Source organism: Pelodiscus sinensis, chromosome 3 (assembly GCF_052426305.1).
Source record: "Pelodiscus sinensis isolate ZL-2025 chromosome 3, ASM5242630v1, whole genome shotgun sequence".
NCBI classification, from domain to species: Eukaryota; Metazoa; Chordata; order Testudines; family Trionychidae; genus Pelodiscus; species Pelodiscus sinensis.
The window spans coordinates 128925876-128949699 of record NC_143054.1 but is presented as its reverse complement, the minus strand read 5'-3'; the positions used below and the strand labels follow the sequence as shown (position 1 = coordinate 128949699).

The window sequence follows — 23824 nt, the reverse complement described above, 5'->3', positions numbered from 1 at the left end:
GTGGAAAGTCCCTTGCACTGTGATCTGTGCGTTAAGCCCTGCGGTAAATGAGGGCCTGCCTGGGCACAAGCACCCCGCTGGAAAGGGAAGCGTGGAGCAGGGGGCAGCTAACACGTCCCTGTCTGGGAAGGGTGGGAGGGGGCTACGCCAGCAGGCGCGCGCTCCCCCCGTGCTTCACCTTGGTTTATTTCTCTCATCTCGAACCCCTCCCCCCTCCTCTCCTCTCCCCATGGACTTTCCCAGGAAGCGCGTGGGCCGCACGCGCCGGACGCCGAGCAGCTGGAAATGTGGGATTGGACTCGCGCGCCGCGCCAGCTCCCAGGCACCTGAAGGCAGGAGGCGCGCGCGCGCGTCCCTCCCCCACCCGGAGCAGCCGAAGCGGGCGCGCGGGTGGCCTGGGCCGGCGCGCGGAGCCAGCTCCACCATGTGCCACTCCCTGCGCCCGGCCGCCACCGCCGCGAGGCGCCGGGCCAGGGCGTGAGCCGCGCGCGCTGCAGTCTCCGAGGCGCCGGCAGGTGAGCGGCGGCCGCTGGCTCGCGAGCAGGGGGGGGGGCGCGAGGCGGGGGCCCGGCGCGTGTCTCAGGGCTGGGCTGACACCCCGACCGCGCGCGGCGGCGGCGGGGTTCGGTTGCCGGGGGGGGGGGGGCGAACGGGCAAGCGGCGCCCGGGCGCCACCAAACGCGGAGCCGTGTTCGGCTGCGTCTCCCGCCGCTCTGCCTGCGAGCCGAGGCTGGGCCGCCGGGGACCCTCATGGGGGCGTAATGTGAGGCGCGAGGCTGATCCGGAATCTCTCTCTGTCTGTTAGTGGACGTGAGGCACCGCCAAGTGACTCGTCACCACCCTCGGGGCTTTACCTCGCGCCCTAGATGTCGCCTGTGAACAGGTCAGTGCCAGCCTGGAGTCCAGTGCTCGCGTCCTTTTCGGAGCTTGTGGGAGGGTCCCGTGAATTGCATTGACTAGATAACTTGTATTTGTGGGCCGTCCTGTTGTTTCGGCCAGCAATCCACGCAGGCGTAGGAGGCCCCGTCCTTTCAACTGTTGGCTCCTTTAGTTAGGTGCGCTAGTAGTACCCCTTTTGCAACTTGGTCCAGCGGAGATGCAAAACAAAAATGCCTTTCTGCTGGGCTTCAGGAGAAGCTTATGTCTGTGGAGGAAATATTACCCCTGTACAACTGCTGTGCTGGTGGTTGTTTAAGGGCAAGGTGCTGCAAACTGTGTTGCGTTTCACAGACAGATTGAGATAATGCCTTGACAATGGAAAATGGTCCTTTTCTGAGAAGCATTCTGGGCCTCTAATGGTCTTTTGTGAGTTTCAACTCATTGCAAGCTAATGAAAATGTAGTTAAAAAACGAATTAGTCTGAAATAACCTAATCTCTTCCCTTTACAAAAGGGAAATTTGAATATGTAGCTATTTTTTTCTGTTTAATTTTAATGGAAAAAGAGAGGATAAGAAGTTGTCATCTTGTGTGGCCCATAACTGAGCTTCTAGGAGATGTCTGCACAGAGGACCTATGCCCATGTGCTAGGTCTGGATGCCTAGCAATGTGCTTCTGTTGGCCCTGTAGCGTGCCTCAGGCATGTATGCGCATGCTGGCCACAGTACTTGCTAAGATCCTGTGGAAAAGCTAGAAGAGTTTTGGACTGCAGCTTGTTCCTGGATTCTCCAGATCCCCCTGGATTTCCCAGTGCTTCCTTTGTGTCCCCTCCTTGGCCTGTATAATTTTCAACCCATCTCCTTGACATACCCAGCACAAATCCCAGAGTTTTCTAGGAGGGTGACTTCTAGCAAGCGGAGAAACGAAGGAGGAAAAATGATAATTTGGGCTATTGTGACTTAGAATCCAGTCTAGAAAAAATTTAAACAGATCTTTCCCTCACATAAACAGTCATGTTTAGTCAGTTGCAGAACTGATGTGATTAAAACTTATGTGTCTGAGGAATTAGGCCTTTAAATAACACTTTATAATGGATGATCTCGAAGAGTTGTACATACACTAATTCAATGAGCCTCATAACATCCCTTAGTGATAATAGCATCTTTTTTGCAGATTTATTGTTACCTCTGTTTGGGTTGGGTTGTACTTTTATGTATTACATACATTTTTCAAAAATCTATCAAAGCTTTTTATAAGTCTGTTTTATAAAATTAATGATAAATGTTAGTGTTACATTTTCCCCAGCAAAAATGGGAAGAGGATAGAAAACCAATTCAGCATCTTTTTCTCTTGTAGGAAATGTGTGAGGATAAAATAGGGTTAGGAATGAAATAAAAATGCTGAGGAACTAAAACTTTTAAAAAGCTGTAAGAAAAATTACAAAAAAAACCCCCAACTTTGATGATTATAGCGAAAAAGAACAGATGTTACTCGCACAAATTGGAAGCCTAATACAATTAGTAGGAGATGAAAATAGCTGAAATGTGAATATGAAAAAAGAATTTATATGGAACAGAAACTGGAGAAATGAAAGTCATAAACAATAAGGAGGAGGCATGAAATGAAATAATCATGTATTTGCATTTTTAATTGTGTTAATGGAAAAAGATGAGAATGAATTTCTAAGTGAATTCTATAACAATTTGTACTTGTGAAAGGGCAAAATAATTCAGTCATATTTTAGATCTTGTATTCTGAGTACTGAGATGGTGGAATTTGATAAGAGATTATGAGAAACATGAAATCCTGGAGTCTGCTAGTTGTATTACTTGATGTAGCAGTTGCTTAAGAAGAAAACATTGCTGTTGAATTTTAATAAATATTATTTATGGATCACCCGGGCTAGAAAGCTTTCACGCACCTAACAAAATAAAACAAGCTTAACACTGAGTTACACTGGCAAAGGTATACCCACTTGTATACTTTATATCAGTCTCCAACCTTTTTACACCCAATATCACATTTTAAATATCATGGCAAGCCAGGATCTACCCCATCCCTTCTCCGAGCCTGCACCCCGTTCTTGAGGTCCCGCCCTCTCCAAACCTTCCTGTTGCTAATGGAAACTCACCAATAATTACATCATTACACCCGAGCCATTTTGCTAGGGCTGCAGCTGGGGAAAATGGTTTAATTTACATTATTAAACAGATTAAGGGTTTTAAGTTTCTCATGTTAGTTGACCAAACTTAATTTTAAATAAAGTAAAACGTTATGTCCAACACAAAAGGTTTCAATGTTTTCTTTATTTATGGCAAGTGAGGGAATCTTTTTTTGGGTCGGGGCCACTGATCCACAGAAAATCAGCCTGGGGCCACACAAGTGAGAAGCAAAAAAAACTCCTCCAAAAACCCCCAATCCTCACTGATGTGGCCCCCAACTGAGACGCCTCACTCTGGCACTGCAGCCCCACGGGGTGAAGGGAAGGGACAAGGAGGACTAAGGTTCAGGGCTTCCCATAGGCCAGATTTACTTTTCTGGGGTTCCAGAGTTAGTGGATTTTGTGGACCCCCTTAGGCTCTGGGGTGAGAACAAAAATGAGGTGCTCAGTGTGCGGGACAGGACTGCCATTGAGTGGGATAGGGTGGCAGGATCTTGATGGGAGGGCGGGGTGTAGCACAGGGTAAGGAGGGCAGGGTCTGGAAGGGAGTTTGGCAGCAGGAGAGGATGTGGGGTGGGAGGTACAAGAGGGAGTTTGGGAGCAGAAGAAGACTGAGGGTCCCAACTGCTCTGCCTCTGCCTCTACATTTCAAAGGCAGAGGCACAGAAGGGAACCCAGGGTGAGCGGAGACTTAAGCAGCCCCCACTCACGCCCGATCCCAGAAGCTGTGCCTCTGCTTTTGAAATGTAGCAAGAGATGCTTGCACCGGGTTCCTCGCTATGCCACTTCCTTGAAATGTCACAAGTGGAGCACCCATAGGGACAAAACCTCTCCAAGAGCCTCAGTGGAAAGCATGGAAAGTAATTTCTCTTTGCCATCATCTTGCCATATCTAGGATCAATGACTACAGCCATGAATCTGAAAAACATTCCTGTTTGCATTCTCCTGCCCCACTGTAGTGATGGTTTTGGAAGTTGTTACATAGTATGAAAATGGCACTCTCTCTTAGTGCTGCTAGTGTGGTCCTGCCATGCATATCATTTACCTCTGCTGTGGCTGTTAACAGTGATCCTAGTGATGATAGTTAGCCATGCATTAGCAAGCGGGGCATTTAGTTCTAGGCAGCTTGAAGGTTGGATTTTTTTTATCTGTTTCTTATACATGTAATCATGGAAAGGGAGAGACAGTTGAAGGATTCTGTCTTGTCCTATGTACCAGAGCAGTTTCAATTAAGTGGGGTGAGAGTAAGAACCGTTTTACACGGCGGTAATCTCCAAAATCTGTGCAAAGGGGGACAGAGAAGGATGCATGGTGCAGCTGCGGTGTGCTAGCATAGATAGTGATTATTATAGTCCCTAGTGTGATGAGCCAAGGGTTCAAATATCTTTGACAAGCTTCTGATGTATATAATATGCCCACAACAGCAGACTTCCTAACTCTTGATTCTGTAAGTCCTTCAATATGTTTATCCTTTATCAAACAACTGCAAAACTGTAGGTTTGGCTGTTTGTGCTCCTAATGCAGTTGCAAGTGAAGAATGAAATAGGGACCTCCTTGCCAAGTTGGGTCTGAGTGGCAAGCCATTACCCATGTGAATAACCTTAACTCATGGCCATTCACCAGTCCCATGGAAGTCAGCAGAATTAGGTGTCGGGGAGGGGGAGGGGGGAGAAAAGGTAGCATAACTGGGTTTAGTCCTAGTCCCCTGCTTGGCCCAATAAATTACAGAACTGGTTTGAGAGGAGAAATCTACTGTCTCCTGGAAAACATACAACTAAAAATGTATTAAGCTAAGGACACCACAGATGCAGATTGGCAAATGTTGAAGATGTTTATGAAGTTGTGTGCCTCTGAAGGAATGTCATGGCTCACAAGCTCTTAAGACTGTCCAGTATGATCTATACTAACTCCAGCTCAACCTCAGTTGCCACAAGAAGACATAAGGAAATATATGGCTTTTTAGATCTCATTCTGTAGCACACTTGGTTTAAGATTGTTTGGAAGCAGAGGAAAATATTGTACAATGGCTTCAAATATTCATTTTTAATATAGCTTATCTAAAAACCAGCGGTGCTGCATATTTAAAATAACAAAGACCTTGCGATGAAAAGCTGGCAAACTAATATTCCTTGCATGTTAAATTATAGAGACAGCATGACATAAATTTACTTAATGGTAAGTAGTTATAGGACTCTGTCAATGTGCATGGTGCTCCCAAATTCTACCCTCAAATATTTGTGCAACTCATACTTACATCAGAGCAGAATTTAGTCTTTGAATCACTGTTTGGTACAATTTGATCCCTTAAAAGAAGACAGTGCTCCTCAGAAGCATGTTTATGAAGCCCAGAAATTAGTCATCTTTGGCAAGGATGAGTTAGCGGCATCCAGAAAGGGAGTAAACTTCGCATGAGGTAGAAATATAAGTCCTAAATCCCCTTCAGTGTTGTCCTGGAACTCCCAGAAGCCACCTCCAGCATGTGAAAAGGAAGATATTGGGGAACAGGTGCTTGATGTGATATGCTAACCAATAAAACATTCTCTTGACTGAAAAAGGCCATGTGGGTTAGTGCTGTTCATATAAAAAAATGCCAGCTGACCACACTAACAGAGATATAGAGAGCTATCATAAGATTATTTCCATCAGGGCATGGGAGACGACATAAGCATGATATGGTGGACATGAAGCTACTATGTAGTCTAAGAATGATTATAAGTAATAATGGTATGAGTACAGTAAGTACTTTTGAGTGAACCTCCCACCCCAGGTAAACAGAGTTGGGCTAGTGGAACTCATGCTACCTCTTTCAAAATAGCTATGTAGACTAGAGATGTTAAAATTTGTTTAAGTCAGTGGTTCCCAACCTGTGGTCTGCAGACCCCTGCTGGTCTGTGATGGTACTATAGTGAGTCCGTGGGAAATTTAAAATAGCAATGAAAATAAATGTATGGAGCCTCTCGCAGCCAGCACTCCCTTCAGCCTGCGTGGCTTCCTGAGCCACAGGAAGGACAGACCAGCAACCAGCAAGTCCCTCAGCTCACACTGCTTCTTGAGCACGGGCTGAGAGACGTGCAGGCTGCAAGCAGAACTATATTGTTTGGGGGTGTCTGTATGAATAGATAATAAATTGTAAAATATTAATAGATTGAAAAGGGGTCTGTACGATCAAAAAGATTGGGAACCACTGATTTAGGTAAAAGTGTTTACATGCATGAGGGGGAGCGGCTCCTGAGAGCTGGTGTGCACAGAGAGCCAGCTTTTAAGCGGCCCCGTAAGAGGGGTGAGGAGCAAATCACACAGGGAGCCGGGGGGGGGGGGCTGCTTGAAGGTTAACGAATGAGTCCAGGTTCATCAGTTAACCATGTACACATTAACACTTTCACATCCCTAATGTAGCCAGCTCTTGGAAGTTGCTGCTCAAGCAGAAACTCAGTCTCTGAAACCCACTCTCCCTCTCCCCTTCGCCCCTGTGTCAGATCCTGAGCTCCAGCCCAACCCTCAGCTTCACAATACTATCTATGTAACTGCAAATGAAGATGATTTATTGTTTTAAAGTCTGTATTCTCTAGCATGCTTTCTTCCTGATTACATTTCAGTGCTTACATGCCAGAGCAGGGTGGTGGCTCCTGCCTCTTGCCCCCTTCCCTCCTCTCTCCTCGCCTCCCTCCCGCCCTCCCCCCCCACTGTTGCCTCTGACACAGAGGCAGCAGTGTGGTGGCAGGCAGCTCCTTGGGAACTGGTAAGCAAAGGGAGCCAACTTAAGAGCGGTCTCCCCACATGTACCAGCTCCCGCCTGCCTCCCTCCTTGCGCTGCTGCCTTTGGCACAGAGGCGAGGCAGCAATGTGTGGGAGGAGGGAGGGCTGCATGTCACCGTGAATGTTACCCAATGAGCCGCGGCTCATCGGTACACTTTCACATCCCTAAAATAAATAGTGCTTTGCTTTAAGGAGGCTGTTTATTACCAATCATTGTTTTCTGAGGGTGCAGAACTGCAGAGTCTGAGCTTGTCAAATATGGTGAGGTAATTGTGGTTGGTGCCAGGTGATGCAGTCCAAAGTTCAGTCTGAGTGTGGAAGAATTGTGTAATTTTACCTTGAGCAGGTGACAGCTAGAGGCTTGAAACCTGAAAAGGGACCACACTTGAAGAGACCATGAGGGATCAGAGGTGTATTTGGCCAGGTAACTTTCCTCATGGAAATGAGGATAACTGTACTATGAAGTTACTTGGTGAAAACCATGTTTAATTTTTAGCAGAGTTCAAAAAGATTGGGCACATTAACAGCAAGAACATTTGGGTTTTAAAAGATGGCTGAGGGTTGGGAAGAATACAAACTTCTATGCATAGACCAACCTCTAACACATATGGGTTTGGAAGAAATTTTCCCAATGGCAATTATGGAACAATTTGTCCTGTTGAAGGGTATTTGTTTTTGTTTGTGTGTTTGTTAATTACAGCTTTTAGCCTTAGCCACTGAATATCCCGAAACAGCATAGTGCAATAAACAGAGTAGGAGAGTTCCTATATGTTTATTCTGGGGATGTGAACGTGTACCCATTTACATTATTACCAATGAGCCTGGACTCATCAGTTAATCCTAACGGTTACATGCAGCCCTCTCCCTCCGGTATATTTATATCAGAGGCGGGAACCCCTGTGCATGGGGACCCAGCTTTAGAGCTGCACATACCAGCACCCTCAGAGCCGCCTCTCCCCCACTCCGCACTGCTGCCTCCCACATTTTACTAACTCGTTTAAGATAGTAAATGGCAAAGATATGGCAAGTTGTATTTTAACATGTTAGCTGGTTGAGGTGAACCTGAGAGGGGAGCCTGATGTTCATTTCACCCAGCTAACACATGTTAAAACACAATATGATTGCAATGTAGTCTTTTTAAAAGGCCTCTTGACTTCTTTAGATGCAGCTGATACAGTTTAATAGTGTTTCCCAGATACTGGTGTTTACTAGTATTGATAATGCTAAGCACCCCCGCCTGACTTTATGGTGCACATTCACTATTTGTCTCTAATCAGAATGGGTGCGCTGCTTTTGCACACTTCCCATTCACTTTTAGTTCAAATTAGAGTTCCAGTCATTCCAAATGACTTCTTATGATGCTTGAATTTCATCCTATTGCACAGATTCACAATCCTGCAGAGAGGTTATGGAGAAAAGGGAAATAGTATTTGTGTAATCTTTATATCCCTTTGCAGTTCATGCAATGCAAACAATTACAAAGCTATTGCCCCTCCCCCTTTGCTTTTTGGTAGATGCGGTACAGGGGAATTGAGTAGAGATGGATTGTTGAACAACTGCTTTTTTTCCTCACCTTCTGTGGTTAACATTTGTAATTATTAGTCTAACAATGGTAACTTTACCTGTTTTTTGTTAATCTAGGGAGAGTGAAGTGTAGTCTGATCACTATGTTGCATTATATATGTTCAACCAAGCCTGAATGAATTGGTTTAGAAAAGCAACTTTTCAAATGCTTTAACTTTGACTGTTCTAGGGAAAACAGAATGAAGGAAGTAATTTCTAATAACACAACCAATATATCTCAAGCAAGGAAAGCTGTGGAGCAGTTAAAAATGGAAGCATACATGGACAGGATAAAGGTAAATTAAATCAATGTTGTTCTGAAATAGTCCTTTACTTTTGTTTAGTGATGTTTGCATTTAATACTTCAGAAAATCCATCACTGACTACTTTGCAATATGTTCTATGAAATAATGTTCAAAGAATGATAACATAAAAATGATTTATAATTGCTTCTTTCTGACTTTAAGTGGGCTACTTCTCAAAGGACTGTCCACCCTACTTTTTTTTTTTTTTTAAGTAGGGGCCATTTACATCAGTAAATAACAGGTAAAATAGAAGTCCTTGCATCTCTAGCTACCTGTTCTGTATCCACAATCAGATGGTTTGAAGCCCTAACCTGGGGCGAAGAAAGAAAAGATTCAAGGGATGTGGGTTAATTAGTCCACAGTTTTATTAATTAATCTGGGAAATAATCAATAAATCATATAGTGTAGATTGTCATTCTTTATCAATCCTAGCTATTTGGAAGGGCTGCTGTTGCTGGGACCCCATCACCCTCCCCTTTTATAAGGATGAAAGGAGGTATGGGGAAGGGGGGTTCATCTCACTGCTGTATTAGATGTTAGGAATGCTAACCTCCTTTTCCCAGAATCACAACTCCAGTTTTATCAGGGAACTGGACCTCTTATGGAATGAAGACCTATACTGGATACTAGGGATGTGAAAGGTTAACCGGCTAGTCAGTGGAGGCTTGACATCTCCCCACCTGCCATGGGCAAGGGGCTGCTCCAGTCCTGCAGGGGGCCCACCGAGGGCGGGGGCTACTCTCGTCTGGAGCAGCCTATGTCTGTGGAGGGTGGGAGCTGCTCTGGTGGGGGCTGAGAACCCATAGCCAAGCCCAGTGCAGAGCTGGGGACTGCTCCTGATGGAGTGGTCCCCATCTCAGGTCCTACTTAGTCCATTAACCGAACGCTTAACAGGTTAACTGATTAACTGGAATTTTACATCCCTGCTGGATACCCATTAAGTTGCAAGAACTTGACCTAACCTTACTAATATCTCACTGGTGATCTGACCTGCTGTAAGGAAGACCAAAAAAAAAAAAAATCATCCAGGCCCAGCCAATCTGCCAGTGAATATAAAATTACTTCTCAGTCCAAAAAGAAAAAGGGATCTAGTGCAGTGTCCATAGCTGATCATAAAATCAGACCTATTCTGATCCTGTGGGTGGGGAGGGTACGTGCTGCTGGTCCATGATCAGAGAGATACTGTCTGGAAAGAACCATCTATTCTATAAATACTCTCCCTCCTACAGCATGTAAGATGGTTGGTGTCCCACCAGAGCCAGCCTCATCTCTGTGCCTTTGACTCCAGTAGCTGTCCTCCTTGCATCACCTTGTAATCAGAGGGGAGAACCTTAAAGGAGCCCCAAGCCCTTTTTTTCCTTGATGGCAGGACAAAGCTCACCAGCATTTGGGTGGAGGTGAAAGCAGTTTCTGTGGGTGCAGATTGCATCAGTACTAAAGGAGGCTGTCCTTTAGAAAAATTTGGCCCTTAGAATTTGCATTGCTCCTGTAAATCACTGTTTTTTGTCTTGCTGTGTTACCACAGAACATCGATGAAACACAAAATACACAATCCATTTCACCTTTGTTTTGTTCAGCAGCGTTGTCATTGTGCTGGAGAATTAGGTTGAATGATCCAAGTGTAACTCCCAAGGAGATTACTTGGATTCCCGGGGCCTTGTCTGCTGGCAACTCAGGGAGAGGCACTCTGAGTTTGCCTTGGCTTCCCCTCCCTACCAGGGCCAGAGTCTGCCTGGCAATCCATGAGAAGTGAGATGCCCCTCCCAGGGGGAAGGAGAGACCATTGTTGAGGGTCAGGGCTCCCTATATCTGTCCCTTAAGACCGGCTGAAGTTCTTTTAAATTGTGCTTGGTTCTGTTACAGCAACTGAAGGAGTTAGGTTAAAACTTAAACAGTTACAGGTTTATTAAAGAAGCTTATAAATCATATGGTTACAATGGCTATTGCTCTATTTCTTAACTACTAGCAAAATATAGATACTGCTAGCAAAATATAGATTTTAAAAATGGTTACAAAGAAGATAAAGATAGAAAAATAGAAATAATGGTACCAAGTAACAGCTTACTCTTTCTATGTGTACACTTAAGACAGAGGACCACATCCAGGTACAATTTTTACCCCCTTCTGTGCCTCTCGAGTCCAGCATGTCAGGCCAGGGCCGGTCCCTCAATTCCTAGGAAAGATGAAAATACGAGGTGGGCGTCCCCATAGAACCTCGGGAGGTCAAACACCTAACCCGACCAGCAGGTAGAGGGTAGAATGACACTCAAAGTGAGTGTGTGCTGGGCCCATCTTATATACCCATGGGGTCACGTATTTTCTCTTTCTTATCTGTAATGCCAATTGTTGCTGGTCTGTCTGCTGTGAGACCAGTTCTTACAAGGGAGTTGTGAACTTAATTTACACTTGTAAGAGAGAGAACTAAATTGGAATTACTGGGGATTCTTTTCTCAGTGGGAAATTCCTCTTCCAGGGACTGTGTGTGTGTTCGAATCAACATAGGTGCCAGCCGGTGGCAGTTCTCGCATATCCTGATCTCTCCTCATATCTATGTTTCAGCTTCTCAGGATCAGATGAGCCAGCATAGACTATGCTGATTTTATTGCTCCTTCTCTGTCCTGTATGCTTCAGAGAGGCAAATAAGATGGATGTGATGGAGGCGGGCTGTCTGGCCACAGTCTGGAGCCAGCCAGGGAAAGGGGAGGACTGGCTGTGTGGGAGCTAGTAAGCCCCAGGCCTGCATGCGGGGTTCCCCCTGAGAACTAGCCTCTAGGGACCTGAAGGCAGAATCCCTCAGCTGGGTTTATGTCTCCACTGTTGATTCCCAGTTGTGGAGTTTGCTGGGGGGCTTCCCCAGCCAGGCTGAGTTGGCTCCCCAGCTCCCTGGGTGAGACCAGTCACCGCATGGTCAGCTCGGCTCTAGCAGCAAGTTCAGGGCTGCTGCCTGCTGCGTGGGTCTGAATGCTGGGCTGGGAGGCTATAGTTTTGAATTTTGGTGCAGTTGTGTGGTCTGCATCTTGAGCCCTGCACCCCTTCGCGGTGAGGGGAAATTCTGGGACCGAGCAGCCTGGTTCCTGCTTGAAGAGGACCCTTGTGAGAAGAGAGCAGCCCTTTGCAGAGACTGAGTCATCTCTCAACCTGAGGCTCATTCATAGAGTGTGTGAGTGCACCAATTTTTAGTTAGTAAGCCAGGGAATTTGTTTGGGGATTTTATTACCTGCAGCATATTAAACCAGTGGAGGGATTTACTGCCTTCTCCCATTTGTGGGTCCTTTGGGCTGTACTGGACCTAGTCAGCTCCACTGCTAAACCACTGCAGAGAAGGATTTTGTGGTCAGCAGTCATCAAGGGCCCCAACAAAGTACGCGTACCAACGGGACACTAACCTCACAGTTGCTGGGCACTGGTGACCCTAAAAATAGTGTTTTACCCTGTTCTGTTATAATTGTCTCCTGTTTAATATAATTGTGTTTATTATAGTGTATGTGTTTGTGCTATTTTCTGGGAGTCTCCAACTATCTGGCAAATACGTGGGGATTATCCTGGGCTAGAATTTTCCTCCCAAGCTGCCCTGGTGACCCTGCTAGGAAGGAGTGAGGGGGGTGGAGGCACCGCCAAGTACATCAATCAGAAAGAATAAAATTGAGTGGGTGGCGGGATCCAGAAGAACCCAGACCTATCCATCCAAAACTGAAAGGAGATTGGCTTTAAAAGAAGGTAACCAGGTGGAGAGGGGGTGCTACACAATATTTCATTTTGGCTTTTCCAGGTTTGCCGGTATATGATATTTGAGGACATACTTCTATTAGGGATGTAAACCTTTGTGTACAAAGGTAACTGTGTAACCGCTAAGAATCACAGCAGTTGCACGTGCTGCAGGCTCTGCAGTATAAAGCTTATTTAAGTTTTATACTGCAGAGCCCTCAGCGAAGCCTCCCTGGTAGCTGGACCTGCAGGGAGGAGGCTTTGTTGCGGCAGTGAAGTTGCGGGCCTGCAAGGGCTGCCAGCCCTGCTCCTGGGGAGGCTTGGGGGTCTGTAGCCTCCTCTTCAGGAGCAGGGCCAGCAACCTTTGCTGGCCCCACTCCTGGGGAGTCAGCCCATAACCTGCAATGGGGGGGTAGCGGGGCTGGGCCAGGCCAGGCCCAGTGGGACCCGTGGGGCTGGAGCAGGCCCCCAGCCCAGGGCAGGCAGGGAACTGCTCCAGCCCCTACCGGTTAACCATTTACATCTCAAATGTCTATGGGTAAAATATTACACCTTCAAATGTATCAAGTATGTGGATGAAGAGATTAGGGAATTGGTTAGGGAATTGTTTTCATATTTTTAGCTGAAAAGTACAGATTTACTACTTTTCATCTCTCCTCATGTCTTTCATTAGGCCAGCATATTAAAAAGGTATCCTGCTGGGCACGCAGAATTTCTGAGTCACTTTAGAAGGGCCTGATTTTTCAGGGGCAGGTATTCAGTTGTATGAGCCCAGGCTCATCAGTTAACCATTTACACTTTTGCATCCTCACTATACACGGGGATCTCTAGCTTTTTCCCGTTCCCAATTTGAAGGGTTGGGGTTTTTTTAACCGTGGAAAAAATACAGTAGAAACCAAGTGACTGTCAAGGAAATTTTGGTACATCATTTTAACTACCTTATTTGAGAAGGAATCCATTTGATTCTACAGGAAGAACTTGAATGCACTGATAAAGCATATCAGCTGTCTCCATATGAATACATATTCGTAGATTAGCTCAAGAAAGATAAATGGCATTGCACATAACTCAGATCTCATGGGGGAGAGGATCTAACATGGCTCTTTATTCTCTCCAAGTTCTGGGTTTTTCTAGGGACAAAGTGGCCCAGCATAATTTGGACATGTATGGAGAGCTAAATTATTGCATCATTCTGAGGCTGCCCTGTAGGTTGCAATGCTATCTGGAATCCTGGCTGCTGAACCACCTTTGATGTACCTTTCACACCTCTTAGGTGGCTATCTCGCAGCTGTCTTCATAAGTGTCAGGGCCAGTTTAGCAGCTGTCATACTAGAGCTTTTCCAGCCTCTGCTGACCCTGCCCAGCCTGCTCTGTTTTAGACCCAGTTTTCTAAGGCCTTGTCTACAGTGGCATGTTTTGTCACCAAAAACTGCCCTTTGTTGACAAAACAATGACAAGCTTTTGTTGGAGGAGAGGGGGCACCCAGTTTGGTGACACAAAACTTCCACCCTGCCATAGACTTTTGTCTTTTCCCCTCCCTTTATTGTTGACAAAGAGCCAGTGTGAACAATGTTTTGTCGAACGAACTGGCTTCTGCATCCCATAATGCCTACCCTGATGGCGGTGCTCATTTTTGTAATCTCTGCTGCCCTGCAGACATGCACTCCTCCACTTTCAAAGCTCTGGAAGTATGACAGCTGAGTGCTCTGCTCTGTTTGGGGAACTAACCAAAAGAGCAAATAGTTGGAATGCTCCTGTTTTGCCTTGCTAGAAACACAGCAGCAGGCAGACCATTGCTACTAAGGGAAGGCTGGAGAGACGGCTGTGCTGCTTTGACATTCCTTAGCACAGAGAGCTCACAGAGTTACTCGTGATACTGCTCCCATCAGCTGAGGAGGCTATGGGAGAACTCAGAGAGAACCCCAAGAAGCGCAGGGATCAGCTCTGCCTTCCCACAGCACTACACTGTGGGATGCTTATCCACGTTGCTATGCTCTGTTGACAGGGGAGCTAGCAACGTGGCCATGAAATGTTGACAATGCAAGGCAGAAAAATTCACCAGTTTTCATTTGTGCTGACTTTTGCATGTCGACAGCACTTTTGTTGCCAAACCTTTCCAGTGTAGACATAGCCTAAGGTCCATTTCTTCTCCCTTTCCTCTCTGGGGGAAGAGAGACGAGACTGCCGTGATCTGCTGAGCAACCCCTTATATAGGAGGTCTGCCCCCAACAAACCTTCTCTTGTTCGCTTCTGGTAAGCCCAAGTGTTTTTAAATAGTTAAAAAAAAAATTCCATCACTATCAGATCAATCTTCCAAAGTAGACAAGACCTGAATTTCTAGTGAGAAGAAGAAAAGGAAGGAAAATGTTTTTCTTAAAATACACTTTCTAGACCACCTTCATACACATAAGGAAACGAACAGGGCTGCATTACACACCACCTTGCTATGGTTGCCTCACATGCTGTAACCAACAGCGGTGATGTGAGCCTGCTCATATCAGCATTTTGCGGTCCTACAAGTTGAATTTGGAAGTGCCCACGCTCCGTTACAACTTAAATTGTTCACAACTGGCTAGAAAGCAAGCATTATGGCCCATCAGAGAAGCAAACAATGCTAGTGCACTGGAGTCCAAAAGGGAAGCTAACTGAAGAGAGGGAGAGACAAGACTCCTACCAGTCACAACATCTGGAAACATTAATACTGATACATGTACCAATGTCTGAGGGAATGCTGCTCTTGATGGCTTATCATTAGTAGTGGTGCAAGTAAACAAAAGTTCTTACTAGTATAGGAGGGGAGCACAGCAACTATGGGAGGGCCATGTGACTCTGCCCTGACCCCAGCCCAGGACCCCTGTTCTCTTCTCCCTCGTTCCCATTCCACATTATTTGGGGAGAGGAGGGCTGGTGGTGGGGTACGGCACCCGGAGGAGCTTCTGGCAGTTCTGCTCCTTGTCTCCTTACCTGCCCCTCCCAGCCAAGAAAGGAGCAGAACTCCCAGTCCTGCCCCTTGCCCCTGCATGGAGCTGTTGTGTCTGTGTTCAGGGTTGGGGGCGGAAGACTGGTGGGGAGTGAGCTGCAGTGGGGAAAGGAGAAGAGTGCCAGGAGGTCCTCTGGCAGTCGTAGAGCTCCAAGTCCCAGCCCTGTGCACAGAGATGGGGCAGCCAGTGGAGGGACTGAGGATGGCCAGCCGGGAGTCTAAAATAACTTGCTGGTATGGCATACTGCTCCATACTGGCCCACTTGCATCACTGACCTAATCCTGAAGAATGAGTTACAGTAGAAGAATAGTAAACTGAGTTTGGTGGTGTTTGACTATCAAAGGTGAGGACTGATCCCACTGCATGGAGTCAGGATGCTGCTATGGCTCCTGCCTAGGAGAAGCCACTTCCAAGTTAGAACAGGCATCGCACAGGAAAAACTGCTGGTGTCTATGGAAGATGCTCATTCCTGCTAACCAGGAAGGTTATCAAAATCAGGTGGGATTAAAATAATGTGATGCTGCAACTGAGTGCACCCTTGTCGTCCCATGAATAGAGGCTTGGAGCTCTGCTCGATCTCCTCTCCTTTCTAAGTAGTAAAATTCAGCAAGAAGGAATGCTGAAACATTTAAGTATCATGCTGTATCAGCTATTACTTTGTTTCATCCCCCCCCCCCCCAAAAAGGAAGTAGAAAATATCCCTTACTGGCTCTGAATAGTGTTATGAGATAAGCTGCGGGGTTGCTGAGCAATGTGTGTGGATGTGTTGATTTTCAGCTACAAAGGAATAAATGGAGTGGGTGTCATAGCAAGGATAGTAATTAGTCACAATCTATGACAAGACAGATGACATAGTAATTGCAGCATTTTTCCCTGTCATTTGAAGCTGATAATTATAGTACAGCTAACAGGATTATATTCTAGCTTGAACCGTTTAAATCACCTCTGTTGTTCTGAAATGTAATGGTAAAATTTCACAGTCCTCCAGAGGCTGCCAGTTGGTTTCTGCATCACAACTATTTGATAACTTTGACAACTATGTACTTTTTTTATCCTAAGGGGAGTAGAAAAGATTGATATGTAAAATGAGAGACTGGGTAAATACATATTTTAAAACAGTAAAAAAGGGAAGGTGTTAAGGAAACACTTGTGTTGTTAACTTCGTTAGACTTCAGGTTGACCAATGAATTCTGATTATTTTAGCCACTTCCGTGGCCGATGTAAATGAGTTTTTTATTAAACAAAAGCCACTGTTTTATAGGGGAAATAGGGAAGGATATGATGCTAATCATTTGTTAGGGTCACTGTTCTTAGTCATGTAATATTGAACAGAAACTGCCCAGCAGATTCAGCTTGAATATTTTAAGATAAGCAACTGTTATTGAAGTTTAAAATCATGTAATTTGTGTAACATTTCCTATATTTCAAATGTGATAACAACCTCAACATATTACCCTGTTGTACCTTATTTCTGTAGGTATGCATTAGTAGGTTGTTGCAGCACATCTCTTGGGTGCTGACAGAAATACATCCATAACTATAGAAGCTCATCCTGATGTGACTTAGTGCTGTTGGAATATGACCAATAACTCTGTTATAATTGTTATAATAGTCGATCACTGTTGCTCTACAGATGTCAGGGGACTACTCCAGTCTCAAGGCTGCATAAACAGCTCTAATGCAGTGTAAAAATGAGGTAGGAGTGTTTCTCCCATAAATTAAAGTTCTTGGGCTTACTATCGGGAAGAAGGTGGAGATTTTAACTCATGATGATGGTCTATGCTGCTTTGTTGCTTGCTGTTAATTGAAAACTGTTGCATCATACTGTAATGAGTTTATGCCTCATTTGTGATATTTGGCCTGATATTAGTAAATCTGAAGTGTTGAAAGGTACACCAGCTCTCTGTTTCTGGAAGTATTCCATTTCCTGTTCATAAATTGATTTGTAAGTTAGGTGTGAGGGGTTTATCATGGTGTTAGCCAAGGGATGGATTCTGGGGCTATGCTGCAGTGCTATTTTGGGATACCGGAAATATCCTGAAATAGCTATTCCGCGTCTTTTGAGCACACCTGATATTTCAAAATGTAACAGGCTTGATATTCCCACATCCCTGTAAATCTTGTTCCACAAGGGTTAAGGGACATTTCAAAATAAGCTATTTTGAAATTACCTTGAAATAAGCTACACAGTTTGCGTAGTGCAAATTGTATAGCTTATTTTGAGGTAAGGGTGCAGTGTAGACATATCCTGTAATAGGTTTTTTCAATCTTGAATTGTTGTGACACTGCGTATTGTTATATTCTCAGACTTTATGCCATATAAAGTACTTATTACCATAATCTAAAAGTAAAGAACTTATAACCAGTTGTGATCATCATCATTTCTAGAAGTTGGAACTTCTGTGATCATTCCAAGTCTTCATATTCAGTCACATTGGAGTTTGTGTGGTTGACCACTAGAATTACATTTTATTTTTCTCAAAAGGTCATGGTAGAAATTATTGTCTTTCCCATCCAGTGGAAATCTCTGTGTTTTATATTTAGGTTTGTTACCTTTCAGAAATTAACTGCTTATGATAGGCAGCAGCCACTTACAGAAAAATCAGTCCTCTGTGCACAGAACTCGCACTGAAGTCAATGTGAGTTGTGTGCATGCTGGGCCTGCAGGATCAGGCCCTAAATGTAACGGAGAATTGGTTTCATTGATAATATGTCTTCTTAAACAGAAAAAGCATCACTAAAAATGAAGTAAGCATCTTTAGCTAAAATGTATTTCAACTTGTTGTGGAGGTAGACTTAGAGGTTTATTTACTATGTAATAACTCTTTACAGTAATGAAGTTATTTGAGGCATGTAACATAGCCTTACAAAGTAATGGATTTGATGTCTGTGGAGGCAGATCTGGCTCTGAGGGTTGGTTTTACACAAGGGAATTCAGAATAAGCGCAGTGAGTAAGGGGAGAACTCTGCCTTGAGGATTGTGAAGTGCAGTTGAGGTTGATTGAGTGAGAATGGAGAAGCTGAGATCAGTTAGATTGTAATCTGGGGCAGCAAATTCAGTTCTCCTTACTTCTGTTTCAGTATACAAGGAGCATACATAACCTTCTACGTCTGTGCCATACCCATTGGCCAGAGTAGTGTGCTTACCATTCAAGGGAACACAAAGTTGTACTTTGCACAGTTCTTGCAAGAGTCATTAGCAAGGGAGAGCTTGTTGTGCCATCTTCTGGCCTGCCTTTCTGGAGTGTGGGCAATGATAATCTTGTCCTCCTTACATTCAGGAAGGCTCCTTGAAGGCTCCCTTTAAATTATCCAGTGAATTTAAATGAAAATCCTGTCAGAATTTGCTGAAAAGATCCTGCAGTTTTTTCTGGTTGTTACAATTTCACAGCTGTCTGACCACTGATCACTCCAGAAAAAAAGTGAAAAATCATCTTTTCTTTTGCCATATCTCACCTAGTAGATATCTGAGTGAGTCTGAAAATAATGGGGACAATGGTCTCCACCCATCTCCTTTGCTTCCTGCTTTTGAAGGTTGGCTTCACTCATCCATGTTGTTTTCCTGTTGTCTGATCTGTTTCTTTTTTTAAAGTATTATTCTTTTCTGCACACCTCTTTCCCTTTAAGATTTGCTCAACTTACTATTTTCCTGCCCTGTGTAATACTGCTTTTCCTAGCTCTGTACTGCTCCAGTGAGACATTGTTCATTTATAAGACCTCTGCCTGACCCCCACTCCAGCATGGTTCCCGTGCTACAAACTAGTTATCAATGACTTTAACATTTTTATTTCCTCAGCTTAGGAGTGTAGTCTGTAATGGGATTCCATTGTAATGCATGGTTGGTTTTAAGTTTTCTAGCAGATCATCATGTTTTAGTGGGTACAAAATTGTATGGAATAAGTTATTTCTTGATATGAAAATGGTTTGGAAAGTTCACATGGAGCATGGTTAAAAGCCTATTTAAATCAGTGGCAAAGTCCTGAAGAAAATAAGTGGGACTTACAGTGCATCCTGAGGGCTAACAATTGATACTGAATGGGCCTTATTCTTCAAGGCACTGGGCATCCTTTGCTCCTTTAAAGTCCCCTGGTAAAGAAACTTATTGAGATTTAGCTGAAATCTTGCATCATTACTCTAAAGAACATTTTTGCATGGAATGGAAATCAATATATTGTAATTGACCCCAGTATACCAATCAATATGTATTTTGTATAATACTAAATCAAAGTGTGTGGGTACTTCATATGGAAAAATGTATAGAATTTCATAAGAATGAAATGAATAGAGCCGTTTAGAAATCATCGTGCAACCTGTACATTCTAATAGTGGCTAAAATACAGGCAGTCCCCGACTTACGTGGATCCGACTTACGTCGGATCCCTACATACGAATGGGGCTTTTCTCGCCGCGAGGACGCGGGCAGCGGGACTGCCCAGACGCGCCGCGGTCCCACCGCCCGCATCCTCCGCGGCGAGAAAAGCTGCTCCACGTCTCCCTGATCTGCTGGGGGTGGCGCAGCCCTCCCCCTCTCCCTATCCCCCCCCCCCCCGCAGCAGACCAGGCTTTTCTTGCTGTGGAGGACGTGGGTGGCAGGACCGCCCGCGTCCTCCACAGCAAGAAAAGCCTGGTCTGCTGGGGGGCCCCCCCATCCCAGCAGACCAGGCTTTTCTCACCGACGCCTGGGGTAGAGCAGCTTGGGCGCTGCCGGGTTGGTCCAGTAGCCCCGAGGAGTGGCGCTGCGGGACCAACCCAGCAGCGCCCCAGCTGCTTTGTCCCAGGTGTCCAGATTCAGCCGCTGTTGAAACTGATCAGCGGCTGATTCCAGGAAGCCTGGGGCAGAGCAGCTCTGCCTCCGGCTTCCTATAGTCAGCCGCTGGTCAGTTTCAACAGTGGCTGAATCTGGACGCCAGTTCCGACTTACATACAAATTCAACTTAAGAACAAACCTACAGTCCCTGTCTTGTACGTAACCCGGGGACTGCCTGTACATAGAAAGGTTAGCATTCACAAAACTGTGTAACAGGAAGGTAGGTCTCTTTTAGGTTGTATAGTTCAAAAATCTCTATAGAAAGTTTTCATTTTCTGTTTAATTTCTATGGGACTTTTCCATAAGAACAGATACAGTAAAACTTGTTACCTGTATATTTTGGAAGATTTATCCCATGAATATAAAAGAATAAATACAAATAAATGTTAAACCCATTTACTGCTAGATTCAGATTATAATTAATACTGTATTTATCACATTAATTGGTGATTTCACAGAGGGTATTAAAAACTCTCTGTTTGCCCCAAGGAAATGGTTAGAAAGATATTCCATGAATCAAGACTGTTTCCTATCCCCTGTGTTGGAAAAGCTTGTAAAAGAATGATCGGGCCCAATGAGTGAGAGCAGGTTCAGACCACCTTGAAAAGTGGATACACTAATTTGTTGCTGCCTTCATAAAGAGAACTTCTTGATATTTTATGCATAATGGAAATGTTTAAACAACGCGGACTATCTCAGTATCAGAAGAGCTTAATGATGGTTATCACTTTCTTTTCTCCTGTTAGGTATCCAAGGCTGCAGCTGATTTATTAGCATACTGTGAGGCTCATATCGGAGAAGATCCCCTTATTATACCAGTGCCTGCATCTGAAAATCCCTTCAGGGAGAAGAAACTCTTTTGTACTATTCTCTGAGTCAGTTTATAATTAAAAATGTCCTTTGTGAAAATCTATTACTGATGGTGCATGCTTTTAGCATTAGATTTTCCCTGAGTTATCAACAATTAAACCCACAGTTAACAATATTTTTAGAAGCACACTACATTTTTATGGTAAATAAGTGGTTTACATGCAGATTTAGGATATCCTCACTTTACTGCCAATGCATACATTTAATAATTTCACTTATCAGTAAAGACTTGTTTTTAATGAAAGAATTAAATATTATATTAAATGGTTGTTATTTTTTGCCAATCAGATTTTTCTGAGTACAAAATGAGTCATACAGATTCTTGAGCCTATTTATAACTTTTGTTTTCTTAGAAAGGTAAATAATTTATTTTCATTTGCCTTTACAAATTTGAATCTTAACAAATGCAGACTGTCCTCTCTTGAAGCAGAATGCCAGTTGCTGCTGTAATGCTGCCTGGAATGGTCAATCCTGTATGATAGATGGTATTTATAAATGTGGTGTTTAGTGGAATTAAGCCACATTGTGTGTCTGAAATTTCCTTTACTGAACAAAATAAAGGAGCCCGCAACGTAGGGCTTGCTATCTTAGCTCTACTCCAAGAAGGCTTATTGAAATACAAAAAGCCATTTGTCTCCCATTCTAAAATTGTAATGGTATAAGCTTTTGTAAGAAGCTCTGAGTAAATATTTGTTCATTCTTTTAGTTGGCTGTGCTGTGGAGCACATTACGATGCTGCTTTTGAACAGAAGTAAAGTAGGCCCTTCATTAATACTTGCTACTTCATTGCAACAGACTGCAAAGCCTCAAACCTGCCATCAGTGAGCAATATATGAACTATAAATACTTGTTTAAAATGGATGCATTTAGAAAAAGATGAGCATATGCACTAAGCATGAGTAGTATATTTTTCACCTTAATTATATTTATAGTCTGTGCACCAAGACTGAAACAATCACTGCAGTATTGCTTATTTTTCAATATATATCTGTACAATCCTTCCAGAACAAAGTGTCATGGCATTGGAATGGTAAACACAGATGAGTCACAGTACTGAATGTGCCATAAGACTTCTATAGGTTAGCTATTCTGTGTTGTTTTAACACCCTAGTTCATTGCATAGAATGTTCTCAGTGTGTGAAAACGTAAGGCTTTTGCCAAATCCTGCTCTCATTGAAATCGATAGAAGTTTTGTCACAGACTTCGTTCAGGGCTAGATTTTTTTTTCCATTGATTTTTTCACCTGGTTTTGTTGTTATAATAAACACTGATACATTCCCAGGAAAATTAAATAAAAACTGAATACAGAAATACAGATATATCAGATATCTTACTATAAGTGGAGCAAAAATTGTTTTCTGAAAACTTGGAAAAAATCGTGTTTTTTCTTGCTTAATAAGGTCTTTTAGGGAATCCTTTCTATTTAGGAAATGATGTTGTAACTTTAAGGCTGCGCTTGTTACCATGGTAACATGTTCACTTGCCCTTAGTCAATATGTACAGTTTTAATAGAATGGAGAGTGAGGGGAATGTAGGTCACACAGTTGTATTCTCAAAGGTTTTGTATAAGTTTGCATTTGTGGCTCATTATTACTGTCTCATCTAGCATTATAATATTGCAACCCCTTAAATAGAATTCTTGTTTTCTATTTCAAATTACCTCTAATGTCTTCAAATTAAAGAGCCACCTCAAGTACTCTGGAGCATCGTTTAAAAAAGCTGCATTTACAAACATGATGTCTGTTCATTGGTAAACTTATATTGAAATGAAAACAAGTAATTGTTTTGTGCATGATGATCTGTACCTGAAACCCTGATGAAATTAGTCTTAAATGTGTCTGTTTTTGTTGTCTAACAAAAAAAAAACCCACTAGTATGTTTATAACAACTTTCATCCTCTTTAACAAGATCAATCCAAAACTCAGACAAATCAAGATAATTAATGTTATAACTACTGAGACTCTTCTGTGCTTTCAGTAAAAAGGTTGTAAATATGTAATCTGTACCTGGTGTATTGTATGTATATAATATATCTTGAGAGCATACCACCTGACTGCATAATTTCATTTAGAAATGGACTAGCCTTCTCCCGCTTTCATAGATTGTTCATGTTCTGTTTAGCATTTAGAATGTGTGAATACAATGGGGAAATAAATCAGAGCATCTTTCTATTTGTGTTCTTCCCAAAATCTCATGCCACTGATAGGGAGTGGCTATTGCTGTCTATAGATATGAAGCTGGCATTGGCATTTTATATTGAGTGTTCCGTAAATCACCACAACTTTTCATTGCTATCGCAGAGTGTGTGAAGTGACTCCCCATTACATCTCAACACCTCTTCTCCTGGATCACTTTGTTTATTAAGCTCTGCTATGACTTGGCCAAGGTAACTGCCCCGCCTCTCACTGCACACACTACTAGAGTGCAGGTCTCCCCGGTGGCATTCTTGGTGCAAGTCCCTATCTGCAGAGCAGGGACGTGGTTCTTGGTCCATACTTTTACTACACATGATGCCATTACACAGCAGACACGGGATGACGCTTCTTTCGGCAGAACTGTTTTGCAATCTGCCATGAGATGAGATTTGATGACTCCTCTGCACAAACTACTGGTAAGTCAGTGATAGAAATGTAGCCGTGTTAGTCTGGGGTAGTTGAAGCAAAATGCAGGACAATATAGCACTTTAAAGACTAACAAGATGGTTTATTAGATGATGAGCTTTCGTGGGCCAGACCCACTTCCTCAGATCAAATAGTGGAAGAAAGTAGTCACAACCATATATACCAAAGGATAGAATTT

The 23824-nt window shown here is 43.7% G+C and overlaps 1 protein-coding gene across 1 annotated transcript; it reads left to right on the top strand.

Moving 5' to 3' along the window:
• The first annotated feature begins 261 nt into the window (after nt 1-261).
• GNG4 (G protein subunit gamma 4) lies at nt 262-23194 on the top strand. The gene is made up of 4 exons (XM_075924802.2): nt 262-515; nt 806-883; nt 8548-8653; nt 20902-23194. The coding sequence occupies exons 2-4, from the start codon at nt 867-869 to the stop codon at nt 21028-21030; spliced, it is 252 nt and encodes an 83-aa protein (XP_075780917.2). The 5' UTR covers nt 262-515; nt 806-866; the 3' UTR covers nt 21031-23194.
• The last annotated feature ends 630 nt before the right edge of the window (nt 23195-23824 follow it).